Consider the following 19785-nt stretch of genomic DNA (forward strand, 5'->3'; position numbering starts at 1 on the left):
CGCCGAGCAAAGGCAGAGGCAGATGGGGCATTTTATAAGCATGGAACAACAAAGGGAGCTCGCCCGCCATATGGTAGGTGAGGCTCAAGCCTGACACCAGGGAGTGCACGGAGACGTGGAGGCCTTGCCCAGGGCCCAGCCCCACTGCATACAAAGGGAACAGCTGAACACAAGTGTTCACTTTTAGCACCTTAGCAGCTGCAAATCTCTAAGCTTCCTACACTTGCCCTGGAGAACAAGCAGATTCTCCAGCAGATGATTCAGAATAAAAGTCCAACAGATTCCTGCGCTGAACTGCTGCTCCAGCCTAAACTGTATCCTCTCCACAGTGACAATCCCTGTCTTGTCCTCTTGTTATAAGCTGGAGAACAAGGAAAGAAGGTAAGAGACAGACCAAAAATTGGCAATGAATCTCATCCACCAAAGCAGGAAAAAAAAAAAAAAAAGGGGGTATGCCTAAAATGCATTACCTTAAAAATGGTGTTAATTACATAAAAAACAACCTAACGAAAACACTTCCCCCATACTGTCTTGCAAGTACCTTCTAAACATTACTGTAGTAAGAGTAAATATGCTGTCCCAGCTACTGCAGGCATAAGGATAAGAGATGCCATCTGCCTAATATCATTAACTTTAGGTGAGTAAAGGGCATGTCAAAACGCTCAGTGTGCAGCTCTGACTCACTCCCCCTCAAGTGCCTTGACCTCTTTAATTACACTGTCAATTATGGCAACTCAGAGCTGGACCAATCACTGACAATTTGCCTAATAAATAAAAATCTGCTTATAATGGATTTGCCATGGGGACTCTTCAGATTCACACGGGAAAACCACGGAGAGCATTTCCATTAACCGCCACAGAGCTCCCACCAGAGGAGGCAGCTCCCACTCCTCCAAGAAGCATGAATATCCCTGGAGCAGCCGGCCACGCTTCCCCCACAGCTCTAGGTACACGCAGGGCTGGCAGAGGACACACTCAGGAGTTGTGAAAAGTCATACACGAGAAGCCCATGCTATCTGATCACTTCGCTCAAGGAGTTCCTTGCTTTGGTGTTCGCCCCTCTTCCCACCTTCTGCAGAACCGCCTATTTTGCAAGGCCTTCCCTCGTGCTGAGCGGGCAGGACGCAGGGAGTCCCTCAGCACGGGAAGACAGCGAGTTCCCTGTGCTCCTCCTGCAGCACAGAGAGGCGGTGGTAAGGGGAAGCCAAGCCCTACCCAGAAATGCTAACAGCTTTGTAATCCCACAGCATTCATCAAATAAAGGAGGCAGGAGTTCCCATCAAATGTCCTGGGTGTTTCATGCTCTTCAGGAAACGACTCTCTACACAAAGCAAATGATGAAGAAAGCACTGTGGTGCACACCAGGCACCATCATTCCCTGAAGAGGCTACAAAGAGTCATGGATACCACAAATACGAACCAGCACAGGATGCTGCTGCAGATATAAGGTTTTATTGGTGTGAAAGTGGGAAGGTTCCCACTCACAGTATCTTGAATGACTTCTGCAGAAACCTTTTGAGATATACGGTGTACATCTTTATTAGAAAGCTCATTTCAACTTTAATCTACTCCAAAAAACTTTCCAATAAAGGAAAATGGAAGAGAGAAGTAGCTGTATCACAAGTGCACATCTGTTTCCACAAGTAAACAGCACATGAACTAATAAAAGCTGCCCTATGTTGTGATCACTGCTAACATCTTGATCTTAAGTTCACAATTTCCTCAACTTAGAATTCCTATTCTACCTGATGAGCAGTTTGAAACAACGTCCAACAATTTCCCACACATTATAAAATACTCCAGGAATACCAGACATCCCATCAGACTGAAAGCTTCCTTTGCATAGCTGGAGTTGCAAGTGTTTCAGATAGTAGTACCCGACCAAACTGTGCCTTCCTGCACAGAGAACACAGTGCAGTGCATCCTGTTTCGTTATGGTGGAGGAATTACACACCATGCTTCCCAGCTCATTGACAACAATGACTAAAAGAAATATTATCTGAATGTCTAATTTGTTAAGCCATCTCACTTCATTACTAAAACCTCAGACTCGTCTGCATTAGCTGCAGACGTGGCTGACATCTGACGTTCTCAAGCACTAGCAGACTGGACTCTGCATTTCTGCCTCTGGTCAGAGCACTGGACATGCAGGACTGAGGCACAGAAGACCAGGAAGGATTTCAACGCAAACATATTTGATAAGCTGCTCGACCATTGCTGTTTTCAGTGTCATAATATCTGAACTTAAATTGGTTTAAAAGCTATGAATTGTCAAAAGTAAATTAGAGAGAGTTCCTGTGAAAATGTGCAATGCTTCAGGCTCTTTGGGCATGATATTGACGGAATCATAACATGTCCCTTGGAGCCGTACGGATTAAGGAATTACGGCTTCCTGTCGTTCTGTCCCTCCTCTCAGCCCAGGTAGAAGGGCAGCAGCGCAGGCAGCGCTAATGGCCGCTTTGCAACTGCAGTAGGAACTGGCTTTGCCCAATGGGGCATAGTCAGTAACCAGGTGCAGTCAATAACTATGAAAGGTGGCTAACAACAGAAGAACCACTTCCCGCAGAAAGAAACCAGGAAGGAGAATCAGCCAGGTAACTTCATCTCACTGAATGACCAAGGGAGTTAAAGGTCTCATGCTCACGTTCTTCAGAAGCTCTCTGACCATTTTTAGGCTGAAAATGAGCCACATGATAACCAAGGGAGTTTTTACAGGTATAGTCTTCATTGAAAGGATGTTAGACATCTGCTGTAAAGACAGACTTTAATAGACTTGCAGGTTTGTTCTAACCCAGAGGCACAGATAGGGATATGCAGGCCACATTCCCCAGATGTTCTACATCAGCTCACAGAAAGGGAATTTATTAGCAAAACCAAAGTTGTGGCAGGATTCAAATAAATGAAAGACAAAAAATACCCTACATGACATTGTTTACTCTAGTGGCAATTCCTTGATGGCAGTGAAGAGTTTGCCCAGCACTCCTGGAAACATTATACAGAGTTCAGATGCTTCCTGTAAGGTCTGGTACTCAACTAGTAGGCACAAATACCCCTCTCCCCTCATATACACTTTAAACTAAAAGCTGTATTTCTTCCGGAGTTGTGCAAGATACAGCTCAGGGCTGTCCCTTGAGAACCATCTGTGAGCACGTGAAGGAAGCCAGAGCAACGAAATACTTAACTCACTGAAGCAGACAAATCTGAAAAACTAATCAAAGCTCAAGCTATCTGAAATAGCTCTCACTTCCTACATACCTTTTCAGAGAAAACAACTCCCAAACCACACCAAACAAGCCAAGTCCATGAGGACTGGCAGTCAGGGAGTACTTCCTCCTCTCTAATACTTGTATCTAAATCCAAGTTGTTCATGTTCTAGTCTATCCAATCCTCTTCAAACCCTTAAAAGCGCAAGCACATGTGAAAACAAGAAAATGCAAGAAAGCACAAACAGGATTTCGAGAAGCTGAGAGATGTCAAAAAGAAAATACCAAACAGTGAAAGAGATGGAGCTGCTCTTTAATTCACCACACAACCAATAAAGTCAAAACACTAAAGTTTCCTGTGCAATGAACAATAATAATAAAAAAAAACCAAAAATAAAACCCCACATGGCTAAGTTCTGTTCTACCAGACACATGGACACATGCACAAATGCTGCTCTCAGCAGAGAAACTGTGCTTATGACTCGACTTATTTCAGCAAAACATTTACACATTTTATTTTTCAAACAGCTCAGTCAAAATTGCCTCTTTCAAAAGCTAGTACAGGGCAGACACATCTGGAACAGACTTGTAACCCAGCATGCCCAGGTACCTTACCTTCAGTGTGGACATCGGGCAGCGCATCAGTGGAAGGCTGCGCTACAGCTGCTCGCCTATACACCATGTGAATTCTTCCCTTTTCCTCATCCATTTGCTTTCCTCTTTCCAAAGGCTCAATGAAGTATTCATCTTCATCAGTTCTTATCATTCCAGCCTGGTGAGGAAAAGAGAGAAAGCATACAAATACATCAGGAGTCTACATACCTGTCCTCATGCTTTAACAACAAATAAACATCACAGCGGTGAAGTATAAACAGCATATTACTGTACTATAAGTTAAATTGAGCACTGAATTTCTTTTATGCAGACCTCTGGCCAGGTAGGCTATCCTTCTGCCTTCTGAGGATTTTTATCTGGGCTCAAATTAAGTTCAAAGGCATTAAGATCATGAAAAAGCACAACCAAGAGCCAAGTCACAGAGGAGTTTGCCATTTGTACGCTCTAAGGGTGGCATGCTGAGCTCTGCTTAATGCAGGGTTCTGCAGATCTCTAACAGGTACCATGTTCCATTCGGAACCACCTACATGCTCAGGCCTTTCCTTTTATTTCATTAAAACCAGCAGAAGCTGTGTGGTTTCACATTTAAACAGAGATGCACTGTTCACTCCCGTAACTATGCAGCTGTTGACAGTTCTTTAAAACCCTTTCTCCTGGTATCTTCCTCCTGAAAAAAGGCTACAGCAGGGGCATATCTGTCCTGATGCCTACTACAACTCATGTACGACCTCCCTAAACAGATCTTCCCTGGGAACAAATGGATGCTACTAGTCTTGTATTCAACAGATGATTTATGCCCAGGAGACAAAATTATGAAAATCTATGACAGAGTTTAAGAAATAGTATTCTAATCAAAACATCCAATCAAAAAAATCCCAAACAGTATTTCATCACAAGCTTTCCCTGTTCCAATTGTTTTCATACATTTAGTCATCTCTTCAGCTAACATATTTCTTCAAATATTAGCTAAACTATACAAATATAAATACTACATTTTCCCTTTGTTTTCTTTACATGAGCATCAGAAATAACTGGCATTTTTGACTGGAATAACTCAAGTTAGCAGCACAAATCAGTTTTTCATGTGGCTACCGCTCATCATTAGACTGGGAATTAACAAGTCCCTCTGCATGTTAATGGCTGGCTTGTTTGCCATTTTTCTAAGCAAAAGTGAGTTCTGAACCTACAGTTGCTATGTTACTGGTGTAAGACCTTATTTTGGCATACAGATTTGGGGTAAATAACCCATTTTCTGTGAGGCTGCTTGCCTGTGAGTTGAAAGTAGCTCTGTTCAAGCAGCCCACTGCTCACAAGCAAGCTTGGTGGCATTTCCCAGCCCTAACACGGGCTTTTTCTTTCCCGTGCTAAAACTACAAAGAAGAAAGGAGACCACAACTGTGTTTTTGAAAATGGGTGTGCCTTTCTGTTAAAGGCATATAGGAACTATTTGCAAGCATCAAATATAATTTCAGCTTTTACAGTCCCCCATAAAACACATGAACAGCCCTAACACATTCCACCCCCTTTAAACCGTAACTCATTATCTTACCTCGGAAGATTCCTCCTAGCTTGACAAATCTGACAACCCTTCCTTATTAATAGCAGACATAAACAGTTTAATTTTTTTTTTGAAATTTTAAAACCAATTTTAAAAGTCTAATTACTAGTAAAAATGACAAGATTCAGAGTGAGCATCTCATTTCACCTAATCATGCTCAACTCATCCTGTGGTCCCCATGAGAAAACCTGCAAATTTAAGAAGTACAAGCCTGGAGATAAATGCCGCAGGTTCCAGGCGACGTGCAGCGCAGCTGTGCGGGGGACCCTCAGCCACCCGGGCGCGCCGTGCGGGCACCGTGGCTGCCGCGCACCCAGGCCGCCCTCGCGCTGCGGGTGCTCTGCCCATCTGCAAGGCAGAATTAACAACTCGCTGCTAACCAAGCATCTTCTGTTACTGTCTCCCTTGTTTTCCAGTGCCAAGTTTTCAGCGTGTTCCCAATTTCATGGCTGATGACAAACTGCTATTGAACAAATAAAGCAAATGGCAACAGGAGGAGACTCTGTAAGGAGTCTGATCTGAACAGCACCTTTTCTGTAGCTAGATCCCACTTCAGGCAGTGATTACACATCATATCAACCTATCTTTTATACAGCTTTTATGGTCGATTAATTATACAGACACAGGGAGCTTTTGTTTGGCTTTATGGAAGTGATTATCTCCTCTGATTTCAGTGCATTTATTTTGAGGAGCTAGACCAGAATTTCTAATAACCATGTTGCAAATAATTTCTCGTCAAAATTTGCAAATCTAGCCCTTCAGCTGGATTTCCAACTGGTCACCACCAACATGGGGCTCCTGGAGAGCTCTCTATCCAGTATATCCAACGTGAGACCAATGATCTGACTCTGAGAGCAACTAACAACCTCCCGCTGGCGCAGCAGACACATTGATTAAAAATATACAGTCCTCAAATAACTCACACCGACTGAAGGCCGCACGGACCCTTCACCCAACACAGGGATGTGCTGCTTGGAGCAACAGTGTTCCCCACATTCCCAAGGGAAAAAAGGAAGAGCCACAGCGGAGACCAGCGGCTTTGTGGCCAAAACTGGCTTTGTGGTGAAAAGTCAGACCAAAAGGGCTCCAGTAGTAAGAAATGTATGTGGGGCAAAAAAGAGCATCAGTTACTCTAGCAGCAAAACATGGGATTTTTACTCAGCATGGATTCTCTCTCGCTTTCTTCCTCATCCTGTCCACATCTTTCAGGCTCATTTTACTCTTTGCTTCATCTGCAGAAAGGATTTTTCTTTTAAAATCAATCATATTGTGAAAATGAAATACATTTCTGCATGCTCTTGGATAATTTATTTGCACCCACTTTAGAGATACTCAGCCTTGCTTTGTTTTTTACAGCAAACAGTACAAATATTAATATGTTCTGCCTGACACTCGATATATAAAATTCAAAATTAGGATAGTGGCATTATGTTATGAAACACATTCTACAAGACAACAGACAATTAAGTATCCAAATTTGCTTTTTTTTTAGTGGCAATAAAATATGCAATCAACAGAAACAGTTTTGCTCCCTGTTACCAGCCTATCCCCAAGTGCGAATGCAGAACACGGCTTTCTTTCTGAAACTTTTTTCCTGGATTTCAGCCATGAAAAGAATAGGAAGTTTTCCAAATGAATGGAGAACGAGGGGCTTGGGTTTATACAGACCACCCAAAAGCAGTTATCAAACTTGCAACAGAACCATCATGGTAAACTCCACTGCCCAGCCAGCATTATTTTTCCCTCATCAGTCAGCGAGAAAAGCAAGCAGGTGTTTAGAGCACGTATTTTTAAAGACTCACTTGGAAAAAAGACTGCAGTGGATTTTCAAGAAAGAAGTATGTAGTGGAAAATTCTTTTTTTTTTTTCCCCAAAAACCACATTTATGGAGCAATACAGGAAAGCATAGTCTGAAATCTTGGAATGCCATTAATTTTACTACTTTTTTCTTAAAAATTAACAACATTCAATATTTCCATCAACTGAAAGATGCAGTTATGCAGAACTGTCCTCACATGCCTTAAAACATGAAAGCAAGAACACAGTAAAAGCACAAAAAGGCTCAGGAATCCTTAGCGGCGCAGCGAGCAGAGAGGCCTGGAAACAAACCCGGCTGCTCCGTTCTTGCGCCGCTTCGGCCTCGACCAAGGCCCTGGGGAAGTGGATGAAGCTCTCAGCTTTCCTGCAGGCTCCCTTCGCCCAGTTTGCCCAGTTTGGAAACGGCAGTGGGGACCCCACACGGACGTGTTTTATAGGGGAAAGCTGCTCAAGTTCTGCTCAGCACCCTTTGTGCACACACCTTGCTGCCCAGTATCTGCAATTGTCTCTTCAATGGACTCATTACCCTCAATGCACTTCATCTTGGCAACGCTCCTCACTCGCTCCAGGCCAGAGCTAAGGGCACAGGTGCAGGGAAGCCTCTCTGAACAGGGGGCGGAACAGGTCCTGTCATGACATGGAATAAAGGGCACCTGAGAGCAAACGGAACTCAGGCTGGCACATGCAGGACACCCACAAGGATTCTAGGCGACATCAACAGATGTCCTGTTGTCAGAAACTACATCAATAAATGTAAAACCTGGAAAAATGCACTTCTTTTTTCAAGTGAAAAAAAAAAAAAGGACAATAAAAATAAGGGAATTACAAATGATATAAAGCCTTGAGAAAACAACCTAAAAGGGCAGCTTAAACTAAGGAATCAGTTATTGAGCCAAGATCAACAGCATTTAAGGGGGAACATGATTCTGTGTAAACACGCATTGGGTATTAGCTGCAGGCGAGGAAAGAGCCAGTCATTCACGGGAATACAACAGAGAACTGTGGAGAGACCATCAAGAATGGATACATTTAACTTGAATATTTGAGCAAACATTACGGGTGGGATTTTCAGAAGTATTTTAGGAAGTTAAATGCCCCATTTCTAGTGCTTTGCAACGAGGACAGGTTGCTCAGGTGTGTTTTGCAAAGCCCTTCCACACTCGTCAGAAAGGCCCGGCCAGATGGGCAAGGCAGCAGCCGCTGCCGAACCCGAGGCCACACTGCCCATACTCGCCACTAAGGGCCACCTGGGAGCGGGAAGTGCTCTGGGTGTTAATGTCCACTGGACATTATTTAACCCAAGAAACCCATGACAAAGCATCCCATCCCACCTTCCACTCGCACTGAGTAACAGGAGGTCAGTTCATGCTCTGGCCTCTTGGTGACTCCACCATTGCCCACTGCTGCTGTCAAGGAAATGTTCCTCTTTCCCTGCCCTCTCCTGCTCTGGAGGGGTTCCCTACAGAAAGGGCAGGCAACACTGTTCTCTTGTGTTAATCCGTTCACAAAACACCCTTTTTTCTAGTTGCCTATATATATACATATATATATATACATATATAAAGAACTTGACAGAAGCTAAGTTTCTCAAGCACCAAGACCTCTATGTGATGCAGTCATCAATACTGCCTTCCTGCTCCCATCTACTGCCCCATGTGCGTCTGCTTCCTCCTGTCTCACATCTCCGAGCTCTTCAAAGCAGGGGCTGTCATTACTATCTGCTCTACAGCAGCCAGCACAGGAGGACGCTCGATCCATCGACAGATACCAGCATAATCCAAGCACACGGCAGGCAACTGAAATCAAGTGTTGCACATATTTACAGCTGTGTACAAATGCTTGAAGAGAAAGCTGAATCTTTAATGGCAACTACTAAAAAAATATAATGAAAATAATTAAAGGAGCCCGTTTCTAGATTAGATCAAAGGATGCATGCTGTATTAGCAGCATCTGTTGGATCTTCTAACTACATCAAAGCAGACTGGTTTTAGCTAAAGGAATTGCAAATAGAAGCTTTCAGATGTGTCAGGAGCAGGAACAAAGGCAGGGGAGCACTGGGAGTGTGACTTGAGGGAAGTCCAGCACCGGTTCAGGACTTCTCCTCATCGCCTACAGCAGTGGCCCTGGTGGGTCCATGGGAAGAGAGCAGAATCACATTTACATTCTAACACCTATAACTATTTTCCACTGGCTTTATTTTAAAGGCAATAAGCGATTCCCTCCAATAAATGCATGGTATTGTAATAATTTTCAGAGAAAATAGCTTTCATCCAAATGCTTCTGTGCCTTTGCTATCATTGTAATCAAGAAACACACGCACTTTCACAAGATTACATGTCAGTTGGTATTTTGAAAACCAAAGAGCCACATACATGTTTTTAAGTCATAATAATTCCACCACAGAGAAAGCAATGTATCAATTATATTCTTAAATTGCCTTTAGTGCTATATTTCTATGCAGAAATCATTTTTAAAACGCTCCCATGCTACTCTGGGGAGCAGAGGTGTTAATTAGCAGCTGTTTCTCCTAAGCTAGCTTTGAATGGCAAGAGAATTGAGCACGAAAGGCTGCCCTAAGCAAGCCAGAAATGCAATTTTAAAATATTTACACGCTGGGAGATGGTTACTCCCAGACCAACATGGCATACATGGGAGCACGGTGTAAAGGCAGAAAGACTAACAGCAGCTTTGTTGCCAGATGCTTTTTCTTTTTCTCCCCCAAATTTCTTGACTTTTCACTCCCAGAAGAAAGAAAAATCACATGTAAAACATCCCACCCAAGGAGAAGCCGTTGCTCGCAGCCCATCCTGCTCACTGTGCTTCGCTAAAGCTTTTCTAACCACTTCCTTTCTCTCCAGATTAGGCGGACTTAAAATCTCAGAGATTTTTTTTTTCTTAGTTTGCATTTCCCCCCTCCCAACCAGAAGCTGGGAGCAACATGTAAGTACTTTTGTGTCAGTTGATTAGAATCACTCATTTAACAAAAGCCCTTCACAAGTCAAGGCCAAGCGGCCCAACGCTGAGCAGGGCAGAGCTGCTCTGCAGAGTGGCCTTCAGACACCTGCTTTGCAGCGGGGCCGCTGCCTCAAACACGTCTTCAGCAGCCAGCGAGACGCCGACCTTCACGGCACCCTCCAGCGAAACCTCCTTGATGCGGCTTCAGCACAGCCAACCATTACACGGGCTTTTATCAAGACAGCAGCTGCTCCACCTGAACACGCACTACAGACCTGCTCTTTCTGCACCCATGGTATAAAACCTAACAATTTTGAAAAGTGTCACTCACCCGATGCATAATGGATTACACTGCACCTCGCGGGACACGTGATCAATAGAGCTTCACTGCGTTCCCCAACACGTGAATCTTCACTTATGTCACAGGCATCTTTTTCACCCTGCTTAAGATGCTGACAGCTTTCTGTAATACCAAGAGTAACGTGGAAATACCACATTCTGTGTTTTTACTGAGAAGAACTGAAATAGTACAATCTAACAGCTTACAAAACTGAAATTTAAGACGAAACTTAAGATAAAATTTAAGATGCCTGGCTCTGCATTCCTTTCTAAACGCTCTAGGGTGTCAATAACACAAGCAGCAGACTGGCAAGTGTGGCAGAAAGAGGGCCAGGACAGTCACCTTCCATGCAAGGACAACTGAGAGTACGTTGGGAAAGGGAAAAGCCTGACTGCACGAGACAGCCACCCCCCATTTCAGAGGTGAGAGGCTTTGCTGAGGGTTATGAATCTGCTTATTTTAGCAGGATCTAACCTAAATCCAAAGATTTCAGTCCAATAGTGAGGAAATAGAGGAACACACAGGCAAGCTTAGCTGAGAAATGTACTGTAACGTTGTCAATGTCCACAGCTGTTGAGACCAGTTGCCCTGGTGTAATGCAGGATTAACCTAGGAATAAAGGGACTAGAGCTACAGAAGGTCAGGAAGGCAGGGACCCAAAATACAAGCCTATAAAAGCGACGTAATTTGCCATTCTCCATGTTTACGTGGCAACTATAAAGGAGCGGAGCTTGCACGCGATGTAGAGACGACCACGCCATTTTGGGATGGGACCTCAGAAAAAGAAAAAACAACTCTGCTACGAAGCTGCCACCCCTCAGGCGATGCATTAGCCATGGGCCCCTCTGCCTCGCCTGGAGCGACAGCCATCCGCTCCAGCCCAGGAAATTTCGGCAAGGGAAACGGCGTAAGCAAACAAGTGCCTTTGAGCCATTCTTTTGAAATCAAAGCAATTGATTGGAAGCAATAACTCAGAGGTAGAATAGAGACTAACCTTGACATAGTGTTCAAACTTGCAAAAATACTGATCCATTACTCCTGTACCACAAGAGATTTCTCCAAACCTCTGTATTATTTATCAAAGTATTGAATGTGAGGGACTTATTTGAGCGAGAAATGTTGTTATTCAGCATTTCTATTCCAAGTCGGATTCCCATATGCCAAGTCTAGTGACATCTTCCACCAACTCTGAGCAAGCACCTAAGGGGAGCTCCCAACAGCTTGGTTTGCTGCACAGTGAAGGGCAGAGTCCCTCCGCACACATGCCTGAGAAGCAGAACGCCCAAGCATGGAGAGCGCTCCCACGCATCCCAGCCGGAATACCTGCAGTCTGCTCTCACTTTGGGCCAATTGCTTGCTTGTGAAGAGATCTTCACAAAATCTCTTTGCACACTCTCAACACGCGGTAAGTCAGGCTGCGACACTCTACCTGGTTTAGCTAGCATGGCCACTCATTTCGATGGAGGCCGAGCTGCAGCCAAAGGAGCCAGCGCATGCGGAAGCGCCCAAGCGAGACAGAGCTGCCGCCTCCCAGGAAATGCTCCGTTCCGACCATCACATCCATGACGCTGGAGAACGTTTCCAGTCGTTTGACCTCTCCCTTTCTTCCTGCCGGACAATCGCAGGTGGCCGACAGCTCTGTCCTGCCACTAACTAAATAGAAGCCCCATTGAAAAGCATCAAGAGCCCTGTGTTCCCTCCGCTCCTTAGCCCAGCAGCGGCCAAGCAGACACCGACCCTGCCAAGACAAACACGTGGGACTCGGCAAAAGGGGAGGGGGCCAGCTCCTGGAGACAGCCCTCCAGTCTAAACTTCTTAAGGAGTCGATATAAACATGCTTTTATAAAAAAAAGGTGCTGCCTCGTCTAAAAACACAGATTCAGCGCAAAAACACTGCTACCTTTCACCCTCTCTGTTAGTTTAAGGTGTGTTCAGTTCAATGACTGTGCAAAACCTGCGTCACTGCTACCTGCTGCTCGCTTTTTTAATCCAAAGATGAAAACTTTTTGGAGCCACACTGAACACTGGTTGATTTATGGGAAGAAAAATAAAAGTGAAAAAGGATGCTTTGCCTGCAGCACATTTTCCTTCGCTGTCTCCACCAGAACACAGTCACAGTGGGGGGAATTTGATTATAAGTCTTCTCCATGTGCAGCTCTAGAGTTATATCTTAAATTCAGTGTGTGGATATTATTTCGCAAGCTACATGGGATCCATATTTTGTCAAGAATCAACTTGGTTGATTCTCCAGGTTTCTGCTTTAAAAGAAGTTCAGCAATACAAGAAGAGTTAAAATATTCTAGGAACTCTCAAAGTTGAACAGTGTGCACCACGATACCTCTCCTCAGATGATGACTGAAGCGTCACATTCCAGAACTTCCTCCTGAGCCACAGATAAATCTCTTCATTTAGGTAAAAACACAGAGCAAAAGGCACAACACTGAGTTATCTCATGCTAATGTAGAGTTAAGAGCAGAGGCTGACACCCCAGGTAAATAGTTGGTGTCTTGAGCATCCATTAGTGGCCGGGAAAACAGCAGGTCTGCAAGCCAGCGAGCTCCTTTTCCTGGGAGTCCTTCTGTCCTTCTCCATCAGATGTTGCTGACTGCAGGGAAAGGGCAACACGCTCCTGGCAGGGGGGAGGCCACCAGCAGGTTGCAGCGGTGGTTGTGGCACCAGCAGCCCATTCCTGACGCCTCTCCTTCCCGTGGTGACAGGTGACCTATGCAAGCAGATCCGCACCGTGGGAAGCGGACACATTAAGTATCCCAACTCCTCCATGCACAGTAATCCATGCAGTATCCCAGCTACTGCAGAAACGTAGCAGGGAAGCCCTTCCCCTGCTGGAAAAGCTGCCCTTTCAACGTACCACGGAGTTACCTGCAACACCGCCCTGCTTTTTTCTCCTTTTGCAATTACTTTCTGCAGTCACCGCTTAGCTACCTTGCACTGATCCCCGTGCATAATTATTAATCCAAGTAAAGTGAAAGCAGCTAAACATTACACATTTTTATTCCATGTATGACATTTTTGGGTGCTTTAGCCTCACTAGCCTATATTACTGTATCACTATAGAGTGTACAACATGTGGTAGTAATCTGCTGTGCGAGTAAGAGGGCTTTAACCCCACACAAGGGCGCAGAGGAGAGGTGAGCAGCACCTCCAGCCACGTTCCCTGGCACCTATGGGGAGGCAGCTCTCTGCTGAGGTCCAGCTCGCACAACTGTCAGGGAATGAGAAAGCCCTTCGAAAAGGACATATTTCCCTCCCTGCACATCATCTGCATGTTAAAGCATTTATGGTCTCGACATACTTGGCATATAAAAAATACTACACGTTAGAGGAATGCTGGAAAAAAGCAGTATGGTATTCCAGCGTACATCCCGAGAAACAGCTGTCGCTGCTCCGGGCGCTGGGTGCTGCGCAGCGGGGAGGTTTGCACACCAGCTCCCTCAGGGAGCCCTTGGAGGCTCCCCGGGCTCTGGGCAGGCACACAGGTTTTGGGGCGAAACACCAGTGTATGCAGGCTTCTTTAGCTCTAAAGCCCCAATACTCTTAGAGCTATTTCTGGTGCAGCAAGCAGAGTTCAGCAAGCAGGGATGCAACAGTTAACTTTTCCTCCTTGGAAGATCAATGGGATATAAAAATCAATGCTGCAGCAAGTGGTTTATCTGCTGCAGAACTCATGGCATTTCCATTTCAGACTTAAAACAACTGTTTCAGAATCGTTCTGGTCTCAGTTCTTGGAGGATACTAAACACAGACAGCATAGAGAGCTGTACGATTTTTCTCATTTAAAATATTCTTATAATGATACAGATTTATTTTTAAAAGTTAAAAACTATTTCAAATCAAATATTCAAGTAGTACACAGTACTCAGATTTCACAGCAACCGGAGTTACTCGCTTGGCACAGGTTTCTGACTACCTAATTTTTTTTTTTTTTTTTTAGGCAAACATTTTCTGCAGCTACCAAGAAAAATATTACTTGTTCAACTGAACACCATGGTGAAAACTCTGAAAGAGAACACAGGAATGTTTAATATCATCTTCCAACCTAAGGATATGGAGGTTAAAGTACACACACTGAATACAGGGCTGAACATCAGGCTGAGCAGAAACAATACGCTCATTTCCTTAAGACGGCTTCTCCCTGTGCTTAACAAGCTCACTTGAAATACAAACACACACTTGATTTTGAGCATATCCAGCATAGTCGGGGCAACGTGAACAATAAAAGTGAAAAATGAAGCCTAGCCAAAAGTCACGTACAGCTGCCTGTTCTACAGAGCAGGAATTAAGGGATTGATTATGATCTGCAAATACCCAAGTGGAGAAGAGATTGCCAGTGAGTAACTGCTAACATAGAAAAAGATGAGAAAATAAAAAGAGAGGATGGACAATTAAGCTAGATGAATTCAGATACTTAATAGGCAGTGTCTTGCGAGTCTGTGTTTAAAAGTGAGATGCTTGATCCGCCCTGTGCAATCAAGGTGCTGCCAGTGACAGTCTCCTCAGGAACTGCAGGACTTGCAATAGCCAGGAGGACACTGGGCTGGATATAAAAACAGACTGGTATTCTGACAGGAATCTCTAACGGCATTTGAAATGGACAGCATTTGGCAGACACTTAAAATAAAAGACCACTTCATATTCATTTCTGTATCCCAAGCAAAATCCTTTCTTACAATTTTTGTTTGCTTCTGCACACAGAGGCTTTTGAGGGCAATAACTGATGCATCGTCTGAAGAGGCAAAGGGCACTACCAAGAGCCACAGAATTAACTACTCTCCTGCTGCACTGGCACAGTGGAGAAAAGAAAATAGCAATATATTACGGGGGTGGCACACAGGACTAAAATTAAACTTTTTAACCTCCTGTTTGAACATACATAAGAAAATTCCTTTATGCTGAAATTTCTCATGCTTGGTTCTAATCCAAAGTTTGAGTTCCTTTTTTCCCTCCCTCTCAGAAAGTCTATGGAAAAAAAAAAAAGAAAACTCAATAGAACCCCTCAGAGTTATATGAAAATGAGAAGAAAAAACAAGCTTTGATTTTATGTGGAAAAACGTGTGTGTCTCTTTTGTTCTTGGAAAACCTACAGAGATTCATTTTAACAGCACAGAACTGGCACACGAAATGCTTTGTCCTTACAGAAGCAATCGCGGTTTTGAAATATCAGTTATTAAAAACTGAAAAGTATGCACAGAGCACGCTCAGTGAAGGCAAAGATCTCGCTAAGCCCAGCACCTCTCTGGGGAAATATTTACTGAGGACAAATTTTATCTTTGTGGCAACGACAGAAGTTCTATGCTGCTAATTATTTTATCGTGAAAGACCACTGGCCGTGCACTCGGCAATTGCACCTCTGTGAAAGGAGCCTGAGGTGGGTAAGGTAATGGGTTAGACCCTATGCCACAGTTAGATTTTATATGCACAGGATTGCCAATTCCTGCAATAAACTTGGTGTTTCCACAACTCCTGCAGCCATAGGATCATGAGAGAATCACAACTTCGTTTAAAAAGTAGGAAAGGAAACAAAAAACAAGGGCATGTGACAGCTGTCAAAGGAGGAAAAATAAAAAGAACTTCAAATCAAGTACTGAATACTCCAAAATTACAAAGCAAATAAAAAGAATACAAGCATATTAACATCTCCTCATTTGGAAACAGGGACTCCTGAGGTCAGCAGCAGCAGAGGCCGCTCTGCGTTTTCCCCATCTCCCTCCCACCCCAGAGAAAGGGCTCAGGGACCAGCGAGTCGCCCCCTTCCCTCTCATCCGGCAGCTCCTCGACCTGCCCGTTCTCTCACAGGTACCGACACCCATGTGCCCACTCGAGCACCAAGGCGCCGGGTCCTCTGCCACTCACCTGGCCGGGTGCTTACAGACCTATGAACTCAGTTTTTCACTCCTCCTTGAGGAATTCCCGGTTAATGCCACACATGTCATATCATCGGGCATTCAACACTACACAAAGCAGATCTGAAAAACTCCAACACCGAACAGTGACTTTCCAGTGCACTGGATATCTCAAATCCTAATGTATACCCGGCTGCAAGTCACAGAGATGTATACCTCCTACTTGACCCGCTCTGGAAACTCTAGCAAAAGCATAGTTCCAGGGGTCTGTCAGAGTCCTTCTGATTCTTCTTTGCTATAATATTTAAAAAGTATCAATTAACTATGTTCGGCACCATCTGCACCAAGTTTGGAGGCAGGGACACTCGCATGGAGACCTTAGCTTGAGCTGCCGCTTCCACAGAAGGCCATAACTGTCCACCCGTGAAGCTTCTTCTATAGGTCACCTTCACAAAAAGTACATCAGAATCCCTACAAAACCTAGGCAAGACTCAAGATAACCAAGGTGAGAAAACTGCACAGCTTGGTTCAGCTTTATTCATTTCCCCAAGCATCCAGCTACAGCGTTTCTTATTCTATGCACCAAGCAACACAGAAGCCCCCTGGGCAAAGGCCCTCAGCCTTTCAGAGGCGTCAGAAGGACCAAGCTCAGCGAGGCCCGAGGTCTACGCAGGACTTGATGCTACCAGTAAGCGGTTTGTTGGGATATCCTCCTGTGCATCCGACTTCCCAAGCCACTAAAACACAATGAAATCTAAGGGTGACAAAAACGGTCCTCTCCTGAAATGCAGATTTTCTTAAGAAACAAAAGAACCAGAGATCTCGCGTATTTTACACTGAATGGCAAGTTCTGTTCATCAAAAGCAACATTTCAAAGTACTGCAAGCCAAAACTAATAATATTTAGAACAAACTCATTGTTTTCTAATCGCGCTTCATCTTTTTGTGATGAGACCAAGATAAAAATTTCTCAGAGGAAAAGCACAGTTTTACATTCTGGTGATTTAGTCAGATAGGAAAGAAGAAAACAAAATGACACTGCAATTTGTATGAGGTTAGAAAGTTAATTTACTACTTCATTGTTGTTGCCCCCTTTTTTTTAATATTTCAGAGTTATTGAGAATACTGCAGAAATAATCTAGGAAAATGAAATACAGGTTTAAGACCTAAGTGAAAGTAAATATTTCGCCCCATTGAAAGGACCAATAATGCTTTGGCTCTATCCATCATTTCAAGAATCTCCTGATGAAACATGAGGCCAAGAGGTCAAAGTGACAAACTTGCATTTCAGTAACCCCTTTCAGAGGTCGCACTGCAAAGGCACCAGTAGGATTGCAGCATGACTCTCCAAAAAGGCGACGCGCATGTTTAGCTTCTCCCCTAGACCAACTCAGAACTCCCTTGTCGTCTGCTTTCCACTTTTTCCTTCCTTTTCAAACAACCCTGCACAATATTTTCTGTCCAGTCTTGTTTCTTGCTCGCATTGCAAACCTCAGACCACGTGGCTCTGAGGTCAAATTCCAGATATGAGCAAGTATAGCACTGAATAAACAAGGAACATCAAAAAAGGCATTACTGAATATGGCTTCTGTATCTCTACTCTACAAAATGCAGTTTCAAATTGAGTGCAAACACTACAGTCAATAAGAACCTTGAGAGAGGTTACAAGGATTGAGTTTTGAGAACATTGACTATTTCAGTACCTATTTACTTTCTGTTACTGAGACACATACTTTACCACATGCGATATGTGAAGGCAGAATGTGAATGAGTGCCCGATTCATGCGCACTGTGTGTGTTATCAAGGGCCCACAGAAGTCACACAATCCGGTTTTTATTGCAGAAACTATAAAAAAGGGTTGAACCTACTAATTTTAATAAGTTTGGACTATTTTATAACCTGTTAGCTGTGATTTCAGGAATTAAAAAAAATAGGTAGTAATATGCTACTTTGGTAACAAAGAGTAAAATCAAAAAGATGCGATTCAATAAAAACAGTATCAGCCAAGCAACAGATATCGCCACTGATTTGTTTCAGCCCCTTTTTTAACTATCTGCGCCAAGGACAAAACCTTTTAACTGAGCTCAGACACACTCACTGATGCCCCTCTCTCCACTCCTCCAAATACGGGCTTATCTTCTGTATGCCAAATCCAGAAGCAGCACTAAGTATTCCTCTTCCGTGTGTCTTGACTAGATCTTCACAAGTGATACACAACATGCAACTAGAACAGCAGTACCTGGAGCAGAGGACTCGTAAAGATGGGCACAGTGGAAACCTCCACTTCTCAGCTTCAGTCTGCTCTCTCAGCAGCTGCTCCTCCTCTTCCTTATGTACAGGAGAAAGGACAAATGGGAGCGTTACTGTCACCTTTATAGAGCAAGTCAGCCTCGTAAATCTCACTTTAGAGGTATGAATTACAAATGAAACCATACTCTGCCTTTGGAGCAGTTTTTCAAACTCAGAAGTAAACTATAAACAAGAGTTCAAAAGTTCTGGCAATCAGAGCTTGGACACTTCAGTTTTACAAAGAGTCAGAGCTTTTTTACGCAGACTTTCTACAGGTTCCTGTTCCTACACCCCTCCCAAGAGAGGCTGACCTGAACAAGACACCTCCATTCTTGGGATTAACATAACAAGGAGAGCTGAAAATTCAACTGGTCTGCTCTTATTTCTTTCTAAGTCATAACACACTGCCTGCGAAGTCTTGTATTTCACCTTCAAATGAAGCATTCTCTGAAACCTAAGAAGAAAAAGATCCAAGTAATGGCATTATCTGGACTTCTAGGCAGTATAATTTTTCTGATGAATAGGCTTGTGGCTATTCATCAACAATTCTGCAGCAGATACAGATTTTAGAAAAACCAGAGGAAGTTCTTACGTACCTAAACCAAGAGTTTTAGATTATTCCTGCTAGACTTTCCCAAGAGCCCCCAGGATGCCCCCAAATTAAGTCCTCTTCCTCTAAAGAGTTTATATTCAACACAGATTTCATCACTTGACCTTGCTCAGAGGGCAGCCTCCATGGACCGCACCTCCTCTCCTGCTTCCGAGCACCCAGATTGGACACTGACACACACCAAGATGCAGCCTCAGGGAGACAAGGAATATTCCGATTGACTCAGTTTTCCGTTGCCACCTGGAAAACCCCACGAGGCTGCCATGGAGGCAAGCAGCTCTCTATCTCCTTTACCTTGTACCTGCCGGCTCCCTAGTGTACCAGCTACCCTTGGCCCATTGGATCTCATGCATTTTTTCGCGTCCTTCTGCATGTGCAGGTGCCAAGGAGAGAGGAGCATCACCTGAGGCAGCCGCAGCAAGTAAAGCAGCCTTGAGCTTCTGACCCACCGCTCCTGCAGACAAACGGGTTTGCCAGCTCCTTCCACAGATTGTCCTTCTTGAATTTCAGCTCTCTACACTCAGATGAAGCATTAT

At 44.1% G+C, this 19785-nt stretch overlaps 1 protein-coding gene across 2 annotated transcripts in view; it reads right to left on the reverse strand.

The window, feature by feature from the left end:
* ADAMTS3 (ADAM metallopeptidase with thrombospondin type 1 motif 3) overlaps positions 1-19785 on the reverse strand; it is a 107853-nt gene that overhangs the window by 71848 nt on the left and 16220 nt on the right. For both annotated transcript variants that reach the window (XM_088521957.1, XM_088521956.1), the window contains exon 4: positions 3819-3975. In XM_088521957.1, the coding sequence (XP_088378083.1) occupies positions 3819-3975 (157 nt within the window). The remainder of the gene's footprint in view (positions 1-3818; positions 3976-19785) is intronic.

This window comes from Tinamus guttatus, unplaced genomic scaffold (assembly GCF_059628265.1).
Source record: "Tinamus guttatus ecotype Peru unplaced genomic scaffold, ASM5962826v1 Tinamus_guttatus_pri_ptg000140l, whole genome shotgun sequence".
NCBI lineage: Eukaryota > Metazoa > Chordata > Aves > Tinamiformes > Tinamidae > Tinamus > Tinamus guttatus.